The sequence below is a fragment of the Bacillus rossius genome, chromosome 1 (assembly GCF_032445375.1).
Source record: "Bacillus rossius redtenbacheri isolate Brsri chromosome 1, Brsri_v3, whole genome shotgun sequence".
NCBI lineage: Eukaryota > Metazoa > Arthropoda > Insecta > Phasmatodea > Bacillidae > Bacillus > Bacillus rossius.
In genome coordinates this window covers 48,415,119-48,442,799 of record NC_086330.1, presented here as the reverse complement: position 1 = coordinate 48,442,799, position 27,681 = coordinate 48,415,119, and the positions used below count along the sequence as shown (strand labels likewise).

At 37.7% G+C, this 27,681-nt stretch overlaps 1 protein-coding gene across 2 annotated transcripts; it reads left to right on the top strand.

Moving 5' to 3' along the window:
• The first annotated feature begins 557 nt into the window (after positions 1–557).
• LOC134535575 (galectin-4-like) lies at positions 558–26,110 on the top strand. 2 transcript variants are annotated; one of them, XM_063374776.1, is made up of 8 exons: positions 569–769; positions 7,028–7,094; positions 8,783–8,873; positions 10,696–10,784; positions 14,253–14,460; positions 15,426–15,857; positions 21,070–21,165; positions 22,985–26,110. In XM_063374776.1, exons 2-8 carry the CDS (start codon positions 7,090–7,092, stop codon positions 23,147–23,149), a joined length of 1,086 nt encoding a protein of 361 aa, XP_063230846.1. In that variant the 5' UTR covers positions 569–769; positions 7,028–7,089; the 3' UTR covers positions 23,150–26,110. The 2 variants fall into 2 exon arrangements, with proteins under 2 accessions (XP_063230854.1, XP_063230846.1); XM_063374784.1 differs by lacking the exon at positions 8,783–8,873 and having other exon boundaries at positions 558–769.
• The last annotated feature ends 1,571 nt before the right edge of the window (positions 26,111–27,681 follow it).

Genomic DNA, 27,681 nt, shown 5'->3' with positions numbered 1-27,681 from the left:
ATAGACCATCGGAGATGATGAAGGAGCTAGAGTGGGACACACTGCAAAGGAGAAGTGAAGTAGATAGACTGGTGAAAATGTTTTGTAAGATTAAAGAGAAGAGGGCTGGGGAAAGCTGCAAGATAGGTTGAACAATTGGGTTTAACAGAGGGTTTAATATAGGGAGGAGGGATTGTAGTTGAAGATCCAGGGGAGTGGTGACGAACGGAAAGTGGTAAGTGAGTATTTCTGGTGAGGACTGGGTGGGAGTGGAATTGTCTTAGTGGGAAGATGCAGGTTGTAAAAGGAGGGAAGAAATTAAGGAGACCTGAGGAACTGGGAGAATAGATTATGAGGGTTGGTTCCTTGCCACCAGGCGGAAGCCCAATCGCAAGCATATATAATTAGCCAATAAAAATTAAGGGACTGAGACAGGAACAGAAAGATGTAATTTCGTTCCAACAGTTTAGTTATCGGTTTCTAACGAATGGGGCGTTCTAATCGTTAGCAAGGAGTATAGATAGTTAGGTTATGGCCATTTATGTTGTTTGTAGCCAGTCGTTGAGCCAGTCACGTTTATTCGTGCTTTGTTGATGTTTACAAAGGTAACAGAGTGTTTGACAAAATGCACTGTTGAGTAAAATAATGTATAAATCAGGCATATTTTCGACTGATACTGATTTCGGCTCTGTAAATGGATTAGCCTGCAGTACTTTTATGTTTATTACATAAATTTAGCTACAGGAATCTATTTTTTCTTCCTTATAAGTACTGTTAGTGACGTCTTTCGGTAGGTATATCAAACAATATATTCTAGAATATACTACAATCCAGTACGGTTTGGTATTGTTTGCGATGCCAAATATATATAAAGTATTTATAGATGATGTTCAAATATGATTTTTATGACCCGGGTATAGTAAAGTATACTATAGGCCTACCTATTTTTGTATAGAACACGATACTGTACGTGTATTACCTACGGTATTGTCTTCTATACAATATCACATGGTTTAGGATATTGTAAGGGTACCACATTTATCTAATTAATTTTTTTTTCTATGATATATTTTTTTGTGTATCAAGTAAACTTCAGCCCTACCTATTCTAATATAGAACATGCTACTATATACCTATATACACACATATACACATAAATATTTAACACTTTCTGTACCCTTATGTCATTTCCTGAAGAAACATATGCTAACAAGCGTGTTGAATCTGCCCTGTCGAAAAGTTACCCTTACCACATTGCAATGTAAAAAAAAATTAGCTGTCTTACCTTTACCAAACGTTCACTTTGTTCTTATTACTTCAATGAGTGTAAAACTAACCTACTTTAAGAAAACAAGACTTTTTACATTACAATGTAAATTTTATGATTAACCTGCCAAATAAAACTAATATTTCATCTAACATCGCTGATGAATCACAGCAGGGTGAAGTTAAATTTATGATACCGGATTCCTATTGATTGGAAATAAAGTAGGGGAAAAGTATGAAGTCATCAAAGTTGCAATACCAATGATAAATTGAATTGAGTAAGGAAGGAAAATATATTATAGGTATAAAATTGGCAATAGCGATAGATAAAATATCACAGTTTGAAAAAAGGCATATTATAGTTGAGTTTTGGAGCCACTGTGATAAGATAAGTGCATTAAGTGGCCCGCCTCGTCAGGGGTGTAAATAATATATATTTAAATTTTAATACTTTACTCCTACTTTGTCATCGTCCGGCCGACTAGTCCCTGAATGATACTATTTTTCCGGCTACTCAGGGTTCGGTAGAGGGGGATTCGGGCCGCGTGGCCAAGGGACTTAGTCTCCAGAATTAAAATTAACACAACTGGAATACAGTTTCCTGGTTCTTTATGCACGATAAGATGAACCCTTTACATGGGGCTACCGCGTTTCCGCCTGTGACTATTGCTATAGGGCGAAGCCCGGTTCCGCGCACTTATATTGTACTGAAATTACGGGACGTCGCGCCCGTGACGAGTATTACTCACGCAGCAAAGACTTGAATTTGCTATGACTCGTGTAATAAGATGACCGTCCGACTGGACAACACAATGTCCGGGAGGACACAAAAAACACTGTACACACAATGGCGAATATCCAGTCTACAAAATACTCCGCGACTCGCAAAACTCCAGAGAAGCACACACGTGAGAAAAGTGACAAGATGTAAAACGCGACTGAATGACGAAGTGACAAACTCGGCTCAATGACAATGCGACTGCAAGAACTGAACTCCCTTCTCCTCGGCAAAGTCTGGAACTACAGCAAGACACCGCGCCCGTTCCAATCTCAGCGTCTCGGAGCGATGTCACAGACACGTCCGCTGTCTCTCGTGTCCAGCTGCCGACTGCCTCCCTTCCCCGCCTGGCGCGCCCGAGCGCCCGTGTCTCTCCCCTCTCCGCGAGCCCGCGGAACACGCTCATTGGTCACAGGCGGAAGCCACGGCCTTGGCGCCCGGTGAACAAGTAAAAACTTATTATACATAACACTTCAAATAATAAAATAAACTATTTACAATAAAACAATGTTAATGAATATTTACAATAATTAGTCACGTCTGGTCCTTATGTATTTTACAGTTGATTTCCCCTGGCGCGCGAATCTGTCTTCCCTCCCCTGCCCTAGCCGCATAGCACAATCGGCGCATACATGACACAGGGCAGGAGAAGGCATTGGCGTGGCATAACGGGCTGTGAGAGCTGGGTTGACACCTGGGTCGACTTAAACTTTACCAAAACCTCTGGTTTTGCTACAAAACTCACTCTTTCATTCTTATTTATACAGACTATACATCAATATTCATTCTTTCACTGTCACCAGTATTGCATACTATAATTCACTTTGTTCTTCTATTCAAGTATGCTATCATTTGTCAATTTTAATGACATTAATTTCCCATATATTTTTTTAACCAAAAATTACACTCCCTGCTTACCAGTATCAAGATGTTAGTGAGGCGGGATGATAAGCGTGACGCTTGCTGGTGCTTCTAGCGCGGTGTCGCCTCTAAGCGCAAGGCTCTGAACTAACGCACAGTCTTCTCGTCACAGGATAACTGTGAAATTTTGAGCGGTGAACGTAACATTATATGGTCGAGAAAGGAAGATAAAGGTGTATTGCACGTCTGTTAAGTGCTTTCAAGAATCTGTACCGGTTGTTTTACGCTTAAAATTTACTGTGAAAACACGCGTTTTAGCCATTTTCGCTCTTATAAAAATACAGTTTAAAAACTTAATCCAAAATTAAAAGTACTTTTCGGCCCTCGTCAAACTCCTAAATGCTTTTCGTAAACAGACCGCACACGGATATCTTGAGTAGTTTTCAAATCGCACTGAAGCTCTGCACAGTGTGTGTGTGCCCGGGTAGGTGGGGGCCTTAATGAAGAAATTAATTTTTTATAAAGTGACTAAATAAGTGCACAAGAAGTAATTAGTAGATATTAAGAAATTTATTGGATATATGTGGAAATAAGTGAAGAAGTCATAAGAGAATATTAAGGTCATGTTTATTTATATTAAATCAATATAATGGTGCAGTGTAGAGAAAGAATTTGTGGTTTGTGATTCTAGTAGTGAACAGGGTAACGATTGTTCATGTTTCGCAATATAAAATAAATTAAATGGGGTAATGGCAACTGTTTTACTGTAAATTTAATATTTAAAGAGAGTTATTGATAGTAAAAGATTATTGTCATAAAGCCTAGAAAGGTAAGTGGGTTTTTATGGCTTTTAAATGACTGTGATTTGTAGTTTTATGTGCATTTAGTTTGATGTTTTAGGTGAGAGGAGAAATGTATGTTAGGCTAGTTTTACAACTGTTGAAGACAAGAAGCAAAGCAAAAGTTTTGGTGAGGATAGATCAGCTAATAATATATATATATATGTGCATGTATGTGTGTCTATATATACATACACACACACACACACACACATATATATATATATATATATGTGTGTGTGTATATGTGTGTATATATATATGTGTGTGTATATATATGTATGTATATATGTATATATATATATATATATATATATATATATATATATGTGTGTGTGTGTATATGTATATATATGTATATGTTTATGTATGTACAAATGCATCATGATATGGTAGACATGTTGATGAAGTCATCAACAAAACTTTGCTGAAGCAATTACGACCTGTGAGTTCTTATGGTATAAGGGAGGAAATTTATGGGTTTTGGCAAGAGATACCTAATGTAGATGCAGTAATTTTGGTGTAGGTACATTAAAGGTTAAGGTTATCGTAAAGTAGTGACGTCGACCCAAGAGTCTCCTCGGCTCCTTCAGGACGTTATGCCTCGTCAATGTCCTCCCTTGCGATACGAGTGCACCATCGGTGAAGTGCGACAGCCAGGTACGCACCCACGTGCGCCCTAGCATACCAGTGAGCTTCTTTTGTGTAATAAATAATTCTGTGTTTTATATATTTTTTCCAAATGGTCACGAGCCTCAATAATTGTGTATATATTTGTAACCATAACTAATTAACTGATGTGTAAATTCACAGTTTGATTAATGTCTCGCTAAGTTGTGTAAATAATTTTGTAACTTTTCTCAAATGTTTCGCAGTGCTAGTAATGTAGCCGCAGCCTGGCGCGTCGCGGGGTGGGGCCTCTCCCACGCCGGCCGATTTCTCCTCCCCTCCTCCGCGGCCCGCGGGCCTTGGCCCGCTGGCGGGCAGGGAAGGGCAGAGTTGTTCAGGGCGCGATCGTAGACAGACGTGCACGCCGCTCCGCACTGCTCGCGAGGCGCGTCTTCTGAGCTCGGGGTCCGACGACAGTGTAACTGCACGGGTTGTCGCGTCAGCTGAGCTGCATCCGTCGAGTCGCTCACCCAGTTGAGTTTTACGAGTCTTACGAGTTACGTCACCAGTCGAACGTCCTAGAACGCGTAAGCGCAGTTACGAACCGCCGAACTTTCGCCGTCAGTACGAGACTTTACGTAACGGATCGCGCACGTGTTGCGCATCTTTGCGGAGCAGCCTTAATCGGGGACATTGTTACGTGGGAAAATTTCCAGTTTGTGCCGGGACGTGTTAATGGACGGGACGGTCTTCCGGGAGTCCGGGTCGCCGCGGGAAGGGCGCTCGTTCCCCGACGGGTCCGTCAGGCTGCGGCAGGCTCTCAAAACGACAATAAAGGGGGCTCGTGGAACTGTTAACACCGAGTTATCCTTGGAACTGCCTACCACTCTTCCTCCTCACCTCACTCTCCCTCCAGGTCCTGTATTTCCCGGTCCCGGCCACGTTGGCCTGGACCCACACCTCACCGACGAGAGCAGTACGGGCACAACAGGACAATTACGTAAACGGGTAATCAGGGACCTAAAGCCGAGGGACGTCAGTAGATTTAAATTCAACCAGGTCTAGGTTGTTTAGTGATACCAGTTGCAGTATTTCATTTGGTGAAAGTGAGACATTTTGCCATGATATTTTTGCGGTTTCGTGAAGTAGTACAGTCCCACCCAGTCTAGTCTATTTTGTGTTACCGGAATTTATTATTTGAAAGAGAGATGGTTTGAAATAATATTATCTCGGTATCACTATTTAAGATTTTTTTTTCTTGGTATTGTTAAGTAGTCCCACCCGATCGAGTTATTTTTGTGATACCAGTATTTTATTCCCCATATTTTACCACTCTTCCTACCACTTTTATTTTTCAGAATCATGAAGTATTCTAATAAATAGGGCTTGCTGTTATATTTCACGATACCGCATAAGTTGTAACATTTACAGACACTAATTTCTTTGAAAATGAAATATCAAGATCGCAAAATAGACTAGAGGCATGGAGGGGTTGGGGAGGGGGGGTGGGGGTTAATTACAGTGTACTTTACGATATTCAAAAATGAAATGTGTGATAATAGAGTGCTTATAATCCCGAGTTTGGTTTCCACCCTGTGGCAAGTAGTCACTATATAACCTTCCCACCCCTACTTTACATTCCAAAAATTGTCAGCTTATTCCTATTTAAGTTCCCTCACCACCCCATTCACTTCCAACACCTTACCCTCAAGCGCATTCCACTTCTGCTTGGTCCTCACCAAAAGAGTGACCTTTCCTCCCTTCCCTTTTATCTCCACATCCGGTGTATCTTGCATTTGTGGTCTCTTTTTCCTCTTTAGCCTACCTTTCTCTGTAAAGCCTGTTTCCCAGCTTCTCTCAGCCCCATTCCAACAAAAAAAACTTCCTTTGCTACCTTCCTTTTCTTTGTGAATCTATGTTTGTTGTGTTTACATTATTCTTCCTATTTTTGGCACCAACCACGCCAACGTGTCCCCAAGTCCACAAACAACACACAGTCATCTGCAAACAACATAACCTTACATTAAATTCCTTCAGGTATATTATTCACCACAACCATGAACCTCTGGGTTACCAGGAAACTTTCCTGATGCACCGCTGATGTCTGATCTGTCCATCCCCACTCTCGCTTACTGCCTCCTGACACCCAGAAAGCCCTCCCACACAGTTCTCAACCCTGCTGTCACTTATCCACATTGCAACCTTCTCCATTACCCTCCCATGCGGCACTTTATCAAAGGGCTATTCAAGGTCCATGAAGCCTGAAAATGTCTGCTTTCCCCATCTCCTGTCGCCATGAGATCCTCATCCTGTGTCGTGCATGAAAACCCTTTCTTAGATACATGTTGTCTATCATCCAACCATCCCAGTCTATCAGTTTCCCCCATCATGTATCTGGCTATCACTCTCTTCATTACCTTACCCATACTGAATGCCATTGGACAGGCCTGTCGCTTGCAGGGTTTGTCTTGTCTCTTCTTTGGAAAATACAGTAGTATATATATATATTATAAGCTATCTCAAGTTAGTCAAGTTAGCATCTAAAAAAGGATTCTGGCCATTAAAAAATATATTTACTTATTGTCTTAAACTTTGCAATTTAATTCCACCACTTGCTTTTGAAGGATTGTGTTATCATATTTTAGTCATGTTCCATATTGCACTAATTACAGTGATTAATTTTTTTTTGTTACAGCACCTAATTTGCAAGCTGTTATACTAATATATTTGATTGAAAAATGATGACTCCTCTACATAATGTGGTAAGCATTTTTTGTTGATGTGAAACATTGTTTAAATCTAATCCATTGACTAAGCAGGAAATTAAAAAAAAAGTTTAATAGGTGTTATGAGTTTTACACCATCACTAGTAAGACACCATCACTAGTAAGATGTTCCTGAATACAGACCATAGTGTGTGAACATTTTGATGCAACATTAGGCTTTTAATGCCTTCCTCTCCAATAACTTTGAGACTTGTGTTGTCGTCTGCTGCAGCAGAGACTCCAGCTGACCCCTGAGCATGCAGACAGTACAGGCCAATCAATCCTGACACCACCACTCCTGAGAGTCTCAAGCTTACACACATCCAGACCACAACATCAACATACCAAGTGACATCCCGGGGCAATGAAAAGTAGCAAACCTTGTATCCTTGTAGACTGATTTAGGAATAGAGTAGGGGTAAATTCACTTTAAAAAATGGTGCATTAGTTATTGATCTATAATTGGTGTGTTGATTCTCGGAGGACAATAATCAACAAACTCTCCTTCCCCTTTACAAACAATTGTTCCTAATGGTTAAGTTTTTACTGTGGGCTGGAGACCACAATTGTGACTAACAATAATGTTGAATGTTTCTTCATACAATCTTTCTCCTGTAAATAGATTAAACAACTGATTATTAAAATAATATGACTTTGCCCCACAATTCAGAATGGGTTAAATTGTACTCACAAGTAGCATATGAGACACATTCTGTGGAATAGGTAGAGGGGAAGTGTGCCAACATAGCAACTGGTACCAAAAACAGTTGTGTAAACTATTTCAGGTACCTCAGACAGTCTTACTGATGTGTTTACCTTGGATGAAAGCATGAACCACACAGTGGTTGTGACTGTGCTCACTCTGTCCTGGATGTGTTGCCTATGCCATTCCAGAATGACTGAGAACTACCTCCATGAGCCAAGTGTGCTCTCCCACCAGTCTTCACAGTAGAAATACACAGTGACATTATACACAATGCTCATGACCAGAGATCATAAGGTTATGTGTCCCTCTATTAGTGCTGCATTTGGTTGTCCTTTTAATGAAACATTTGTAAGCCCTTCTTAAAATCAAAGTCTGTATTGCTCTGCCAGAAGCAGATTCAGCATCACAATGAGACTAGTAAGTTGCATTTTTTTTTTCATGGCAGGCTACTGTGAAAGTAGATAAAATGAGTTGTAGAACTACTTTTCTTGATTTGCCACTAACTTGAGAATGTACAAATGTGACTGTGTTGCATTGAGTTATGTGCAGGTACAGGCAGTGATTTTATTCAGTTTGAGCCTAGAAAAGTTCATTTTCCAGAAAAGTATTTTTGGGGAAATTGACTAGTAATTTACTGAAAAAGTTCCTTCAAAACTGGAAAATTTTCCAACTAGTTAGTCTTTCACTGAAATACACAAATTTTATACAGACAGAATCAAATAAAACGTATATTTTGTCTTGACGTCGGCCCAAAGGCCTCCTTAACTCTTACAGGCCTATATGTCACGCCAATGCCTTCTCCTGCCGAGTGGTGCTTCGTGGAAGTGTTTCTACTCGCCGAGGGTGCAGTGTAGACTTGTGTTTTGTTTTGCAGGTACTTATTTTGTATTGTATTTCATTTTATATTTTATTTGTTTTATAGTTTATATAATTTTTTATTTATTTTATTCATGTTTGGCCAATCCGCGGGCTCGCGGAGGAGGGGAGTCGCGGTCGCAGCACGTGGGGAAGTCAGTCGCGCTCGGGAGACGCTGGGAGGTGGACGCGGGAGACGTCGCTCCACAGCTTGGGTGAGGCCGGCGTCGGCAACGCAGCAAGTCACCATCCAATCTGTGTCGGTCACGGGACGCGGTCTAGGAGCGCTCCCTGGATATTAATAATAACTCTTATTGTTTCTTTTTAGCCATTTTTAGTCGCGATTACAGTACGGGTGGGACGCCCCTTGCAGTGTGCGGAGAAACTAAAGCGCGCGGAACCAGGCATCGCCCTTTTTGAGACTGCCACAGGCGGTATCACGGTAGCCCCATGTAAAGGGTGTGTTTTATCATACATAAAACCCGGAAACTTCCTGCTGACTTTTATTTCCTGAAGTCATCCTGGGCAGACTAGATCCCTTAGGCCTCGGGGCATGAACCCTAATCTACCGCCCCTGAGTAGCCAGAGACGCGCCACTAATAACAGGGACTAGCCGCTGCCTTGACAGTCTTTCTTTACCAACTTTTGTCTCACATAATTTTTAATAGTAGATGCTACTCCCTTCCAACTAATAGAAACAAAAGAACAATACCTACCAATTTGTAGCATGGTACAACTATATCAACCTGTCTTAAATTATGTAAAAATAAATTGGTAATAGAAAAAAGAGTAATTTTCCAGAAAAAAACATGTGGTTAATATTTTTTCTGAAAATTATCTCACTCACATCTCTCGTTGAGCCTGAACAGACTGTAGTTCATTTAGTATTACGCAGGGTGCAAGTGTTATACCGTGCAGGCTCTTTGACCAAGCATGTTCGGGACCATGGTCGTAGCGATTTGGCCGGATTGTCGAAAGTCAATATAGTTTTAACAGGAATACCAAAGAATAATTATTACACTACAATGGTATTTAAAACAAGTTGCAATAAGCTTCTCTAAAACCAGCACTTAATAGAGTTAAAAAAAAAAAAAAAAAAAAAAATGCTATACGTTGCTTTGTCTCAACAAACATCTGAATCCACTCGTAAAATCTGAATGCGGGAGGCTCAATCGGTGCCGGATTGTAAAATGTGCCGAACCCGAGAATGCAGGGTCAAAGATTGCTGACTCTGTTGAACTATGAACACGGACTAGCTCTACAGCTCCGGTCAGCCACTAAGGGTGTTGTCCGAGTTCGCTAGGATCCAGTTGACTTCGTCTGCTGTCACCAAGGACAGTTGGAAGCAACGTGTAATCATGCCACGAGCCCAGAATGCCAACTGTAAAAGATCAGAAGAAATTTGTCTTATTTTTTTTGTGACAAAATATAATTTGGTGCCATGTTATAATTGCCATAGACAAAATTATGGATTTTTGCAATTTAAATTGTGTATAGAGAAAGGGTGATAGGTTATGTACCTATAATCAGTTTTTGTATGGAGAGCGGGAAGAATAGAATAAAATAACACTATTCAAAATTTTGTTAAGAAAGTAAAAGAAATGTTTGAAAATCTTTTAAAGATTGTTTGGTGAAATTTTATGTGTTAGTGTGACTACAAGACAGAAGGTATGCGGAATGTATTGTCATAAAAATGAGGGTAAATATTATTAATAAAAGCAATTATAGTTAGAGTTGTGTAACCATGGTACATGTTTTGATGTTAAAATTTGATGCAGAAAGTTAGTGTTTGGGTTCTTCTCTCATAGGTTGAGTGTAGTGATTGTGTTCGTATTTAAGAGTTAGGCCTGGCAAATTAGAAAGAAAAAAATTCACACCTCTCTCGTTAGGCCATTCTAACACAAGTTATTTTATTATTATGTATGTCGGACTGAGAATGAAACTCCTCCATGATCTGTAACTAACATATAAGAATATTAGTTTTTGGATTCGTACTTAAAGTGAAACTTGCTTGGCATTAATGTACTTTTGTTCCAGTCTGTGCCGTACATAGGCCCAATCCCAAGTGGTCTCACACCTGGTAAAATGATTCGTATAAGAGGCACAATCCCACCATCTGCAAATAGGTAAGTTGTACATTGTTAATAAAATAGCAGTAAAGTCTCATAATGAGCAACTATTCTGATCTAAGCATTAAATCTAAGAAAATGTTTTAGAAATGAAAAGAGAATGTCTATCAACTTTTTTCCAGCCTTCAAGAATACTATATGATGATGGTAAATGTCATATGAGCAGGGCTACATTGAAAGTAGTTTTCTGCTGTTTGTAATGTTCTACAGAATTGGCTAACACTATGGTTTATGTCATTGCCTCTAATTTTAATCCACACAACCACTGTCTATTATTGACAGACATTAATCGCCGCTTCATCAGAAGTTGGATTATATTAATGAGAGAGTAACCTAACTGACTAGGTAGAAGAATCATTCTAAATAGCCAATCAAAGTATGGATGTATAAAGGTTATGTTACTTGCTCTTTGTCTGGACTCATAATTTTCTTGCAGAAGCATTTATGTTTTGTTTTAATACCGGTATTGCCTTTTTAGTTTGTGGTATGTACTGAGTTCTGTTTGTTCAAGAAAATTGTCAACTTGATTTGGTGAAAAATCAACTAAACTAAGCAAGATTACTGGTTACCCTTATGCAAAGTCACTCACTGCAATTAAACTCATTGAATGTAATAATGCCGACTTGTTAATTTGTAGCTTGTTGTGCTCTACCAAGTAGAGCTGAATACTGTGCTATTTTCCTTGTGACTTTGTAGCTAGTAAAATCACATTAACATGTGCCTACTAAGTTTATTGATTGTTCGAATATATGTATTTGGATGAATTTTTTTAGTATCTCAACATTATTTAAGAGACTCTGAAACATAGTTGTTTAAGTAAAAAAATTTGCAGTGTTCAGTTAGTTAAATATTTCACCTCTGAAATGCTCAAATTATTATTCGGTATGGAAAATTTTTGACTTGAACCATTTTCTAAAACTAAATAAATTAAATATTTTATGGAGCCCTTCATTTAATTGTTTCATACAATTTTATATTAAAATAATAAAAACAAAGAATCAGCCATTGAAAAGGATTATTGTTAAAGAATAAAATCTACCACAGAACCTCTACTAAGTGAGTGGAGAGTTTCACTAGCTCTGTGTAGTCTATACTCGCTGAGCTACTACACACCCAAGCCAACTGTGGTCCCGAGGAGGGGAGTGATGGGAGCGCTAGTGTCGTAGTGAGAGAGGGGTGGGGAATGAGAAGGGGTTGGCTGTAGGGGAATACCGTTAGCTGTGGAAGCAAGGAGTATACACATGCGTTCATAAGTGTACGCAATATGTAGCATGATTACCTGGATGAAACGATGGCCATGAAGCGCAGTCGTGCAGTAAGAAATGTTGTGATAAGCTGAAGGTACAGTCGTATGAAACAGCGAAACACAGTGTCTACGAAGATGCCACAGTGTGTACCAAAGTGTGTCATAGCATCACATCGTACCGTTTGTGTTATAATAATTATTTCACTCAGCACCATGTTTAACATACATGTCGGTATATATTTGCCTATAATCAAAGAAAATATTGTTTGTGTGATTAATTAATGAAAAAAATGCAAGAAACATTTCAACACAGTTTCGTGCATAGTGCACGTAACAAACGCCCACTCAGCCATTTAGTTCTTCAATTCCTGATATGTTACCATTGGAATATGTGCTGCTGTTGTCCGAAAAGTCCCATTCACTGTCTGAGCTGGACTCGCCAAAGTTAACAACAATTTTCTCAATTTCGTGCTCCATTAGACAGTCACCTGTCCAGTACTCTGCTTCTGTATGTTTTACATGATGTAAAATAGCATTTTGCCATTCTTCTTTGGTGACGCTATTGATTCCTTCTGTTGTGATGTTTTCAATGGTACATGATGATTGAGCGACATTTTTTTCAGGAACACGTGATTTCACAATGTTCCATACATACTCAATAGCATTAAGCTCACAGTGGTATGGTGGTAATCTTATTACTTCATGCCCATGTTCTTCTAACATCTCATCTATGCAAAACCTGGGAGGTGGACGTCGACCACGAACGAGCTGGAGGAGTTCACATTTTGTCATATCATTGTCATGCGGAATGTTGTTCTTTAACCATTGGATGATATCTTGTTTTCTTGTACCGGCTGTTGGTGGCTTATTTAACTGAACGGAATGATAAGGGGCATTATCCATTACCACCAACGAATTAGCAGGCAGATTTGGAATAAGCTTGTCTTGCACCCATCTGGAAAAGTTTGCGAAGTTCATCTCGTCGTGATAATCACCACTTTTACCTTTGGACTTGAAAATGAGATATGCACCTGGAATGAAACCTAGATCGCAACCTGCATGTACGATCATCCAACGTTGAGCAGCGCTGTCATTCTTCAAAACACCGGGTGTTTCGTTGTCTTGCCAACACTTGCTTACTGTGTATGTCGGGTGAATCCAGGTTTCGTCAATGTACACAACTGTTTTTTTCTTTTCACCAGCCTGCTCTTTGCTTTAATTCGACGTAAATATTTGCCCCTACAAGCAACAATGTCGTTGCGTTCCATTAATATTTTCCTTTTATTCTTGCATTTTTTGAACCGGAAACCCAATTTATGCAGGATTATTCTCAAAGTTTCTTTTCGTCCAGGGAAATTTATTTCTTCTTGTAACACTGTAAGAAGCTTATTAAGTGTTGGAACCTCTTCTTTCACCGTATAAAACTGTTGTACGGTGCGCCGTATTATCCCAAGGTCAATTTCATCAACCAATATCTTGTTACTACTTGCTTTTCTTTTCTTTCCTGGTGTGTGCAAAATTCCCCCACTGATAGCAGCTTCTTACTTTCTTTTCTAATTTTGCGTATTGTTCCTTTTGATTTCCCTGTCGCTGCGGCCGCACGCTTTGTTGCATTACATAATGGGTGGGTAAGTTTGCCTGATGCCTTCTCCTGATCACAAAATGCAATCACATTGCTAATCACTTCCCTGCACTGGCTATGTATAATTTTGTGTTTTGTTGTACTGCCCGATGCCATTTGTCAATGCACGTTATATTACAGTCACACACGCTTCGAAACCTTGCACCGCTTTCAAAGGATCCGTGAAATACTTGAAAACCGATACGCCCGTATCCGCGCACTGTGTCGTGACTTATGGTAACAACTCTACTTGCCGTCCCACCCGTGACATGACGCGCTTCAACCCTTGAGGCGGACTAGGGAAAGGAGGGGACAGTGTGGCGGAAGGGATGACGGCGGAGGGAGGGGTCCGTCTGACCTTGGGTAGTTCACATTTTTCCCAGGACCACAGTTGGCTTGGGCGTGTAGTAGTAGCAGCTACAGGCTCAATTACATATGAATTTTTCCTTTGGTGATTAGTCGACCATTTAGATACATTAAGCTTTGCTTGCACTGTGGAGACTTGAGGCTCGGAAAGATTTTGCCTCTCGCGAGTTTGCACGCCGGGTCTCGTGCCTCACACGACGTTAACTGAAGTACCATTACTGTTGAAAAACAGATTTGCAGTGAATCTCCAGTGCGGCCCGAAGATAGCTCCTCGGGATGACATAGCTCTGCACCTGTCTCCGAAGTTCGCAGAGAACGTGGTCGCCAGGAGCTCCCTGCACGGACTGACTTGGGGCCCGGACGAGACGGTGGGGCACATGCCCCTGGCTCGCGGCCAGGGGTTCGAGCTGCTCATCCTCTGTGACCCCGCACATTACAAGGTGAAGTGTGCCTGTGTCAGGGGTAGGCGATTTAGCATTGTTACTCTCTGCCATGGTAAGAGATGAGTGAAGGTTATATAGTCTAGTATCCAAAGATTCGTGATGTTTGAAGATTTCTTTTGCATTTTGGTTTATATTCTTGTATTTGTCACACTAACAACTACTATTATTAATATTATCTTTAACTGACCAGTGAAAATGATTAATGAAAGCATGGTTTTGTTTATCTACACATTATTCAATAGTACATGGTTTTAATATCTAAGTTCACAGTTCATGTATATACATATGCCCAAGGGTAAGTGAAGTGTGACAGGGTGCTGTTATACATGTACAGTTATTTCCAGCTAGTATAAACATTTTATAAATGACTTCTAACATTTATTTTTGTCAATAATTGCTCAAACTTCAACTTGTGCATTCTCTATCCTATCTTACAAATAATTATTCCTACTACAGTTTGTTATTAGAATTAGTTTCATATGTTGATCCATTACTGGCTAAATGAAAACACTGTACAAGAATTCAGTAGTGTTAAATTATCTATAACTATAATGCACAACACATGAAGGTACGCGTATGAGTTTTAAAGCAGCCAATAAACAAGTGGGATAAGATTAGTGTATAATGTCATATTCATGCAGTTTCTTGAATTATTATTATTACTATTATTGGTTGTAATAATGATCTGGTAAATACTAAAATAGATTCACTTACAACATTGCATACACATAGTGCTTTCAGTATTTTTTTTCCCAGCTCTATTAGGATTGGTCTGGGTGTCCAGTTAAAACAGAAGAGTTTAAATACTCTGGTTATTGCTTCATCATTCTGACTTAATTTTTTCTTTTTACTCTTTGCTCATACCTACTGACTATAAAGTAATTATTGATTCAACAAAATTTCATTTTATGACTTGATGAACCTAATTTGCTTTACAATTATTATTTTTTTTAAATTTCTAGATTGCAATAAACGGACAGCACTATACAGAATTCATACATCGAATACCGTATCAAAGAGTGAATCACATTTCCATTGATGGCGATGTTGTGGTCAACGAGCTCCACTTCGACGGGAATGTGCCGCCACCGCCGCCAGTGGGGTTCACGCCTTACCCGCCCAACTCTGCCCCATTCACAGCGAACCCATCTCCTTTTCCTAACAACCCAGTTCCATACCCTAGCAACCAGAGTCCGTACCCTAGCAACCCGAATCCGTACCCGGCTGGTGCCACCCCGTACCCAACTTCGTTCCCTGCAAACCCTTCTCCGTACCCCACCAACCCTGCGCCATACCCTCCAGTTGTCGGCACTCCTTACGGTCACACTCCATACCCGACCCAAGTTCAAGGTCACGGCTATCCGGGCTACCCGGGCTATCCAGGATACAACCCAGTAAGTGCTTGTGTTTACTTACTTCTTCAATTGGACGCTATCAGCTGTCTGCATGCCGTTAATATTTCTGTGTACATTTCATGGAGGCTGGAAGTGCATTTAATATATTAGTGTGTGAGGATAGCTAGTGTAAAGCATTTTAGCCATGTGTTTTTATTCTTGGTAGCTTTGTTTGCACAGTGACAACTTTTATGTGGTTGGGTCGAGGAGTAATGTGCTTGTCATCTCACCCTGAAGTGCAGCTTTAGTTTTAATAATAGTTAACTAGTTTACTATTTAGTGACTCAAAACAGTTTTTAAAATACCCATTCTTTTTCCCCTGTTTTGAAATATTTAGCCGTGCCGTAAACCTCTCAGGAAATGTCTTGAGGGTTTGCTTCAAACATGAAGGAAATTTTACTCATTAAGTTGCAGGAGTAACATGATTAAATTGATGATACTTTGAAAAATCTTACTGTGTTTAATTTTTTTCCCCCTCCAACATTCAAGACATTGCACAGAATGGAGAGCACAAAATGTAGCACTGATGGTAAAATAAGTGGTTTAATCGGAACTTGTTTTGTAGGTGATAAGAGAAAAGTTATAATATTGATACATATTTAGGCTCCACTCGCTTATCCGTCAATGTTTATCGTCGTCATGCTTCACTGTGGAAAGGACCAAAGAACTCGAGCCACCCTTACAGTTCATCTCAGTTCTCTGTGCCTCCGAACTGCAGAAGGAATAAAATGCCTATGTATTTATTTAGATTCTGATTCTGACATCCAAAAAAGTTTTTTAATTATATTAATAATTTTTTAACAAACCTCAAAATTATTGAGGCAATGTACTTCAAATGCCACGATCCATTGTCTGTTGTCTGCTTCTTATGCTGAAGCTAGATATATTCACGTTTTCCGCCTTTACCTGAATCCAGTCCGTTGTTGGACTGGGGAACCAAACCTGAAAGTTGTTTCCCTTGCGCCAATAAAGAATGTTTGCGTATAATTATTTAATCTGTTGTTAAATAATGTTTTTTGTTTAAAATTATTTCAGCAAATGTCTTTTAAGGTCCTCAACATGCAATACAAAGGATTTAAATGTCGTGAAAAAAAAAATTCTAGGCAAGTCTAGATGGAACAGATTATTCAGTGCAAGAGGACCGGCAGTTGGTTTTGCTTCCTCCAACTATCCGGGAAAGGGAGAGGAAGTAGGAGAGAAGGGTACAACATTTGTAGGCTGGAAAATTCACTCTATGTCATTTGTTAGTAACACACTTGAGTATAAAATAACTACTGTAATTTTAAGTGCAGACTTGCTGCATATGTTTGCTAATACTAAATGTAAAGGCAGGGATAGCAAAATAACACTTTTGTACATGTATGTTTATTTTCATTAATAAAAGCATCAATGTTGCTTGCAAATTTTTGACACTTAACATTTTGATCCCCCTGATTTGATTACCACCCTTTGCTCCTTGTTCGTGCTTGTGGGAGAATTTTTCTATACTTTTTCGTTTCCACAAAGGTATTCCTATTTTTATTACTGATTTTGTACAATACTCTTAGGCCTGACATAAATTGGACTTCTTACTGTCTTGTATTCTTGGTTGCTGTAGCATGCATTGTTGCAAATTAATTTTCAGAAACTATAAAGAGAAAAACAAGGACTTAAATTGACATAAGTTTAGTTATCATAGGCGTACCCAGGGGGGGTGTTTTGGGGGTTCAAACCCCCCCCCCCTCCCCCCGAAATAAGGCAAGAAAATTATGAACACTCATGTCATTCGAACTCAATTTCTAAACACAGAGAAACGAGAGAAATAACGTCACCAAGCAGCCTAATTGGTAAGTAAACGTAATCAAATTTGAATTGCACTGGTTGGTTCATGATAGGTCAGTCTAAATTCTCAAATCGCGGTGATTAGTCTATGGAATAATCAGTTCAACTCTACTTTGATTATGTTTTAGATTTGCTTAGTAGAATTGGTCATTGAGTAACAGTAGTTATTGCGACCTAATTTCATACAAAACTCTATAAAACTATTAAAACGTGGGTGGGGGGGATGGGAATTTTTTGGTCGTTTTGTCGTCAGGTACTTTTATTTGAATACTGTACATCTGTACGTATAACACGAAGAAAAAAGTTTGATTATCGCAAAGTGCGTAACTTAAAACGACTGTTACAAACATGAAAAGCTGAAATGTAAATTTCTCGCCTCAGATGAAAGGGACCTCGTTGAGTGCAACGTGGTGTGAAGTTGTGTTTGAGTCAGTAGCTTAATGGCCTCAACTCAATGTGTAGGTGTTTTCAGCGAATATTGTAATAGAACAATATAATTTAATATATGTATAATATACTAGCTGCCCGACCCAGCTTCGCATGGCTATACTAATTGGGGGGAAATGAGACTAAATATCCCATTTACAGTAATAATAAATGAAATAAAATGCAATTAATTTCGACAAAAATTTATTACAACGCTTTGTAATGTACCGGAGAGAAAACGAGTAGCACCGATGGTTTCCCGATTCTCGAGCACGCAACGTACAACTGATGTACCCGTATTTCGCTACGGCAGTCTACAGGCAGAACACTTGCGCCGCTCATTATACATGCCCCTCCTTGTGGGTACGCCACTGCCGCACCTCGAATGGAAAAAAAAATCAAAGCAATGCTCCTTGCCATGGAGACGCAGAAGGCATAAACAATGCAAAATCCCGCTGTCCCACTGCCACCCTTGGGAGTTGATTTTCGGAAAACGTCATCCTGCATAACATGAGGAACATTACTGTCAAGTTCAAGTCTGTAGGATATAAAATTGAAAAAAAAAATGGCAATTTTTAATATTTAAAGTCCCCGTAAAATTTCAACGGTGATGAGGACTGCACTAACAGTGAATTAGTTGTTGCCATAGATACGAATGAAGCATCAACAAAGTAACAGTCGTTGCCATGGTGATTTTCTACCAAAAACTGGAATTTGGATATTTTACACCCCAAAACTCCCTTTGGGAGCTGATTTTCGGAAAATCATATCTTAGTGAGCATCTACTTACATCACAAAATGAGTAACTATGCTAAGTTTCAATCGGTTAAAAGATTTCAAGTCAATCGTAATGAGTCAGTCAGTGGTATTTCGCACAAATATATTTTTAAATTTAAATAATTTTACATAAATTATAATTAAATCTATACAGAAATATGTTTCAAATTGAAAAAAAATTCGATCTAAGCGATGCCTGTTGCCATGAAGACGCAGAAGGCATAAACAATGCAAAATCCCATTGTCATGGAGATGGAGTACCCACTGTTGCCAGTGCTTAACCACCCTTGGGAGTTGATATTCGGAAAACGCTGTTATTAATCGAAATAAAATGTAGCCTATATATAAAGTTGGACAAAGTTACAAATATTTGTGCGAAATTTCATTAAAATCAATGCAGTAGTTTCGGAAATTAGCCCGGAAAAACATCGTGACAAGAGATTTTTATATATAAAGATTTAATTCTGTTTTGCTGCACTTGAATTGTAAAGCCTGAATTACAACAGCCCGTCGCATCCGTCCGTCATCCGTTCGTCCGTCAGCCGACAAGCGATATACAACTTCACTTCACTTCACTGCTTGGATTTTGGCCTTGAGCGGTATCCGTTTAGCCAGAAATATCAATTTCATTATTCTTTTTCATCATCTTTTATCGCAAGTGTATATTTTGAATAAGTCTCAGTTTTACTCCCATACCTTACCCGGGACTCGAACCCAGAACCTCTCCCACCATAAGCCAGTGTGCATCCGACTACGCTACGGAGGTCGGCTGGCGATTTACAACACTCCACCCGTCCGTCATAATATTTCTCCATGTCAATGCTGACAACTGTTGAGAAAACTTAACAATTTGGGGGGAAAAAATTATAATATGTAATTGTATTACTTAAACAATTATGTAAAGTAAGTCTTTGAAACTCATTAAACTCAGAGTGTTTTTTTTTCGGTATGTATTTTCACATTTCCAGAGTTATCATACGTAATTATAATACTTCCGTGACTTAGACCATTTTTGTTTCAAAAAAGAGCTTTCGATATGTGTCTAAACGTAAGCTAAGAAATGATTTTGGAATCAGCTAAACAATTAAACAAACTTTAATACATTTTAATCCAATATTTTATATGCAAACACCTAGAAGACATTAGGAGGTTATAGTTTCATCCGTTCACCCGTCAAAACTATAAATTTACCAAGCTTTAGACGGACGAGTGGATGACATTTTTCAGTCCATCTTATTGGGTGCAGGTCACGTAATTGACAGACGGATGACGGATGGACGGGCTATTGTAATTCCGGCCTTAGTTGCTAACACCCTTACAATCAAATTATAAGCAATTATTCTATTGTCATGTCGTCAACTTATTAGGAATAAGCTTGTAAAGTACGTACGTAAATTCGTTAACTAATTATTTTTATATTATATATATATATATATATTTTTTTTTTTTTTGGGTTTTTGTTGGTATTTTAATATTGTAATGTGAACTTAAGTTAATTGAAAGAAAAATTACGTACAAATTACATATCAACAATAGCCCAGGTAAAAAAAAATTAAATTTGAGACTATTCTATTTATTTACTCAAGAAATAATTAATTTTTGGTGTTTATGCAGTTTTTCGTAAAAATCTGGAAGAACACCCCCCGAAAAAAATTCCTGGGTACGCCTATGTTAGTTATACTCTATATTTAACTGGATATTAGAACTGTTGTGGTTCTCTCTATTCTAATATTTGGTAAAAAAAAGTCATTAAATATGAGTACTTGTTTAAATGTTCATTAGGCATTTGCTATATTCTTTGGTGTTCTAGTTATGTGGTATCTTTTTCTCAAGTGTGCTTTCATAGCTTTTATTAGTCATGTGGCAATTTTCTGATTACGTTTATAGGTTGTGCTTTTCAAAAAAAAATTTGTTTACTTATATAATTTGCTGTTTTTCAGTAGATTGTTTAATGTTAACACTCATGCCATGTAATTATTTTCAATTCAATAATAAATATGTAATGGTTTGTGTAAGAGTGGTGCTTTGTGCATTTTTAGTGAGCTTATTCCACTCCTTATGTCTTGTCCACATGTGGCTTCAGTGTTTTAAGTGAATTTGCTTTGTTGTTCGTAGAGTGTAGTTAATAAAATGTGGAGTGTAGGTCTGTAGTGCCTACTGTGACAGGTGTGTGGTTTGTGTATGGCAGTCGCACCAACCTGGTTATCACACATCACCAGCCAATAAGGGCCTGGTGGGGAAGGCAGGTGCTGTTCTCTCAGGGGTTATGGGTGCTGCGGCTGGAGTAAGTACATTATCGTGGGTTCTTGTCAGTTCTGGCCTGGTATTGGCTTGTGTTTTAATGTAGCATCAATCATGCATGGTTCGTGAGTGCCTTCCCGTTGTACAGGCGAAGGGATTTTGATTAGTGATGGGTTGAATCCCAATTTCCTCAAATCCAAATCTTGAATTCAAGTCCCAAAGAATACCTCAAATATGCCCCTCAAATCAAATCTGGGTCTAAATAGTCAAAAATAATATACAAGAAATTTAAAATATTAACTATGGTGTTGAAACATTCAACCATTTAAATGTTTATTTCACAAACTAAGTTTCCAAAATCAATACATGTAATTTTATTTAGATATTACATGTTAAAAGTACAATATCTCGGGGAATGTAAACAGGATAGGTATGAAGAAAACAGTTGATGTAATACACTTCAGAGGTTAACATTGTTAAATTTTTGTAATTTACTTTATTTACTCTAATATTTTTCTTCAAATCTTTTTCCTGGAATATCAAATTCTTCAAGTACTAAAGATTTGATCTTCTTTCAGGATTTGATTGGTCCATCCCTAATTTTGATTTTAAGTATATGTTATTTAATTGTTTACGGAATTCACTAAAATTGACGTCAATTTATTATTAAGTGATAACTTAATAGTGGTTGCTAAAGTGAATTTTGTAAACGCACATGCTAAACACTTATGTTAAATTTTGAGAATAAGTGTATTGAATATGATATATCCTTTCAACACATTTTTCATTGTAGTGTTGTAAACTAAATTCACATGTCCTTTATCATTCAAATGTTCTGTTATATTTAAATAGGCTTTGTCATAGGACACAATATAGTACATATATAGAATAAATATCAAAGTAGCCATTAATTTGTAATGGAAAAAACGAATGCAGAAATATTCTCACACCCGACTAATGATGGGATAGGTATAAAAATTTGAAGATTGTTCGCTTAAACCAGATGATAACTATCTATGAAAAGTTTTTTAGCTTTACTACAAAAATCAGCACGCTCCTGCAAATAGTAGACATATTTCATATTATGTTTAATTTAGCTTATCTATATTAATAAAAGAGAGAGTTTGTAATCAGTCTATAATAATGAAAGTGAAAGTATGAAAATGTAGTTAGCATAGCGCAAAGTCTAGAAGGCCTAGAACTGTGAAATTTGGTATGAAAATTCTCGGGGGGGAGGGGGATCAGTTTGCTCTGTAAAACAATGTTTTAGAACTTTGATTTAATTTTTTTTAGCAATTTTCAACTTCCATTTTTTTTAATATCTCACGGCATTGGCTATTGCATAGTTGAAGTTTTTTTCATCTGGCAATGGCTTTTGCATTGTTGAAGTTTTCTTCATTTCCTGTCAAGGGCTATCACATCATCTTTGCCATCAAAATTGGTTACAAAAAAAATTAATATAAAGGCTTTTAAAAACTGTTGAATCCAATATTGACGTATTTTATTTATATTTTCTCCCATTATCTAAGTGATAATGATTGTTTTGTGCTTTAATTGATTTTCAAAATTCAAATTAGTTTTTTTTTTTCCTAATCCTTTGAGATGCAACAGTGGCTCATCCACAAAGAGCAGTGAGAAGTGTAGAAGTGTTCTGCCTGTAGACTGTCTTAGCGAAGCATGGGTGCATCAGCTAGGTAATATAAAAAAATAGTTGTGATAAAACTTTATTAAAAAGTCCTGGATTGGGTTCACTAGGCATGTGTAGACACTCTCATCTAAGTTGCTATTATGTTATGAAAACACATTGCAACCTTCACATATTAGAAATGGTTTAAGACTGTTTGGGTGGTGGTGATGTGCAGAAGAAGGCGTACAAGTCCCACAAGAAAGCGTCGAAGGCCCTGAAGTACGGCGTCCCCCTGGCCGGCGTGGCGGGCCTGGGGTTGGGGGCGTACGCGCTGTCCAAGGGCTTCCACAGCGGCAGTTCCAGCAGCAGCAGCAGTAGCAGTAGCAGCGAGGAGGAGTGACCCGCGTTGCAGGTTGACGCTGCGCATTGAGAGTCCATCACAGTAGAATCGCTTTTTGTTTGACCATCACCATGGCCACTTATATAAATTATTCATTTACTTCATTTACTTCTGTAGTCCTGTTTTTTTATAATGTTTCTTCATGAAATTCGGGTATCAGCAAAATACCGTAAACTTAACATGGCAGGTGAAAATCAAACTTAACTTGGATATCTAGATACACCTAACTGATATAGATGAATAAATAAATGAAAGTAATAATATCAAAGAGCTATAAAATACAAATCAAAATTTTGAACTAAAAAAAGATATCCATTTTTTTTTTAAGAATTACTGGCAGATTTATATAGCTTATTGCTCTAATTGGTGTCAACAATCGTAACTGTACTGTGCAACTGGGACAGTACATGTGTTCGTTACCTGTAAATATGTTACAAACTTGTTTGTTTTTTTGTTATTTTCAATGTGATAAAAATTTTCTGCTAGTACTTTGTTTCATGTATGTATTACTTTTTTTTTTTAATTCTGGTGTTAACTTACATTTTCATAATCTCTCGTTGGCTTGTCCCAATTAATGATCCAACATAATGAGGTTCTTCTGTGTATAACTGGTTGGGTTAGGTTTTACTTATTATTTTTTTTTTTAACAGTATTTCTTGACTTTATGTGTACTGTTACTTATGTAAATTACTTTTAATAATGTAAACTGCTTTTACTAGGTATATTAAACCATCTATATGCTGTGTGCTGGTGTAGAGTCAATTAGGCTAGCCTCAAGAATACGTGGAACAAATTATATGTGCATAATGGAACTGTAGTCAGTAAGAAACCTGGTTATAAAATAAATCACTTCAAGTGTGTGCTAGTTGTAAAATTTGCTTGTTCTGCTGCAAATGTAGTTGTCTAGTTAATTTTTGCATAATCAGCAGTAGTACATAAAAATTCTGTATAATTGTTACACAACAGAAGCCAGATTAAACACATTGTTGAGGGATGCAGGCCGGGAACGCACAGAATGAAGCACAGCATGAGTGGCAACATTTTGTTTTGTAGTAGTTGACTTCCAAGTATTTTTATTCGAGCAGTGCACACATAATCAGATGGGGCACGATGCAACAAAACTGTAGTGATCAGACACAAGGCAACAACGTCGAATGACTGCCCATCTGCTCGCAAGCAGACTGACTGATGGCTGTAGTGTTCTTTGTATGTTCAAGTATAAAGAGTCAACAAAAGCATGCCGAAGTGTGTGTATAGCTGTCTAGTTAAAGACTGATTTAGTGTTTTTCATTGTTTCTTTAATTTGAGCAAATATTCACTTCTTTTGTATTTTAATTGATTTTTTTCTCAGTATGTAGGTTGATTAGTATGTTTAGTACCGGGAAGGCCTATTATATATAGTCCATCTTTAAAAGAGAATTGTGACAAAAATTTCACTTCAAAAATGTGGGAAGAAATAATGTAACAAAAATACAGTTAAGCTGTCGTGAGGCATCTTGTGATGTCGCACCATGTGTGGTTCTGTATGTGCCCAGCCTTAGAACTGCCACTCAAGTAAGCTCTCGAAGTTAACGTCTCTATCCCTTGCGGAGATCGCATTTGTTGAGTTGTCGGATGTTTCACCTTCCATCGAGCTTGTTTAGGCTTGATTCCTGATGGCAATAAGCCTACAGTTTTTGTAGGTCAGGACTCTGAATGTATACCAAACAATGAATTGCCCAAAAATATTATATTGACCTGAAAGGGGAGAAAGTGACTTTTTTTTGTGTGACAAAGTTCTTACGTAAATTTTTCTGTTGTAATCAAATAGATAAACGTATAGAATATGCTAGAAAAAGGTCCCATCTTCGATTTGTTTTGAAATAGATGGTGTTTTTGTCCATGGTTTAAACTAGGCTTTTCCTTATCCTGTGTTTTTATTTAAATCAAATTTTGAATACAATATCTAATTATTCATGAATATCTTATATTTTTCTAATGAAATTGCAAAATACGGTGAAACAAATGAAGATAAAAGAGAAATAGGTATGAAACCATATAGTGAATATAAAATGTAAGAAAATATAAACTTGGCAATCCATTATCTTAAACCAATTAAATTTTTAATCAATTTTGTTGATCCAACTGATTATATACATAAAGATAAAGTACCATTAATAATAACTTTGTTTATAATCACAGTATATTTTATGTTTAGTAAGGATATACATATTTTTATATGCAGAAAACAAATCCAATTTCTCAAAAAAATATATTCTTAGGTTCGTACTAGTCATACTTTTCTTCATTAAATTTTTTTTGTGATTGAGTCCAATTGGATGTATCTATTGGTAATGAATGTTAAAAAAATTGTTTGACTTGAAATGTAAAATCAAATATAAAATTATTCACAAACAGAAATACCAGTTATTTTTCGAATACTCGCAGATTCCTAGTTTAAACCACATATTCAATTGCTATTGGATTATGAAGTACCTGTGGTTAGAACACAAAACTGACAATATATTAGGTAGTTCATTCAAGTTGATAGTTGATAATGTTAAATACTTTCATGTATACAATTCATTATGCACATTTACATATACTAAGACTAATATTATCTACAGCTAACAGGCCTTCAAGTTACAAAAAGTAAGTTTGAGAAACATTTTCTAAATTTTCTAATCCAATAACCTGGCCTTATTCAGTGTTGATTTTGTTTCTGAGTAAAATATGTTGTGTGTTTGGGAACTTCTTTTTTAACGGTGTGCCTTCTATCAATGTTGTAACTTAACCTTTTGGAAGTTTTAAAATAGTATTATAGTAATTGAACAGATAAATAATGTATGGCTGTGAAATAACAGGTTATAAAATGTCATAAAAATATTTATTTTTACAATATATTTTATCTACTACTTGTATTGTGTGTGGAAATGTTAATTTGTGTTGTTCTTGAATTAAATTATCAATGTTACTTGTGTATTTTTCTCTTTGACTTTCTTGCCTTCAATTTGGGATTTTGCAAAACTGTTATTCTTCTATGAAATTAAAATGAAATTATAGTTAGTGAACTTTAGTGAAAAACAAGAATTCTCCGTTAAGGTTCACCTCTAAATAAATATTATTTTGGAATAGTGAAAGGAAATTTTCTCTAATGGAATATCAAATAAAAATAGAAGCCAATGCTACTTAGTTACTAGAAGCCAATGCTACTTAGTTACTAGAAGCCAATGCTACTTAGTTACCGTATTTACTCGCATAATGTCCGCAGTAATTTGGCTACATTTTTGACAAAAAAAAAATGGGGTGCGGACATTATGAGGTGAAGTCCGAAAAAAAAATTTTTCCTCAAAATTTTGTGTAGAGTAAAAAAACTGTTCTCTCATAATTAGTTTACTAGCAGAGCGCTGGTGACTGGCGACCCTCCGCAGCGGACGTGAGAAATGTGACAGGTGTCGAGATAATTGGGTGCCGGCGATTAGTGGAAGACGTCACTCATTGTTTTTCTTCTCTCACTCGCGTGTGCACTCTTACGTTCAGAAGCCGCAGCCAGCCTACACAAAATAAATGCTTTGTGTGAAAAGATATTTTTTTAATCTTTCATTGAGATGGCCACTGACGGCACGAGGCAGATGTCTAATGTCTGCATTAGCCGGCGCCGGCGAGCCTCCCTCCCTGTCCCTTGCCCACTGTGTGTATAAAAAAACCGTGCGCATGTACCCCCCCACTTCTCCGCTACCTCCCCTACTTTGTGACGTAGTGTGAGTTGACGTGTACTGGCTTGTGCTATATATAGCCCATCCCCTTGCAACTCGTGTGACGTCACAGGCAGCTGCGCAGTGGAGTGCGAGTTTCTGAGTCCGGACGGTTTCACCACGCTACAAAAACCTCTCAGCGACCGCTCCGGAGAAATGAACAACTCAAGGTCAAAGCATTGTTGACAGCGTCTGTAATTTTCCATCCCGTTACTGTGCCTTTCAGGGGTGGCCAAGGTTGCTTTGTCTGGTGCGGACTTTATGCGGATTTTAAAATATTCCATTTCAAGAATTTAAAAAGAAATGTGCGGACATTATGCGGTGGCGGACATTATGCGATTAAATACGGTAACTAAACTAGCATGTGAAATTTTTTTACACATTACAAGTTATTTACATATTATGCAATTATTTTGTTAATTTGTAAGTTGAATTTAGAGTTTAGAATTTTTTAATAACCTTATCTTACAATTGAAGTTGCTTCATAATCAAGTATTTTACATTCATATATGATTGACATTGACTTATACTTATATTTCTGGCTTTAAGGATTGTTGCAAAACATTAAATAAAAAAAAAGCCCCATATGATTCCAGATAATAATTGTGCTTACCTAGTCTCATACATGTAATCAGTGTTTCTGTTAGAAATAACCATCAAAGATAAATTTTCTGCACATGTTGAGAAACAGTTGTTTTGTAATCATAAATTTTCCTTGACTTTAGAGATGAACTCTGAAAGTGGCTGGAACAACATAGTTTGATTTTGATTTGTTATGGTTTTGCACATCACGGTTGA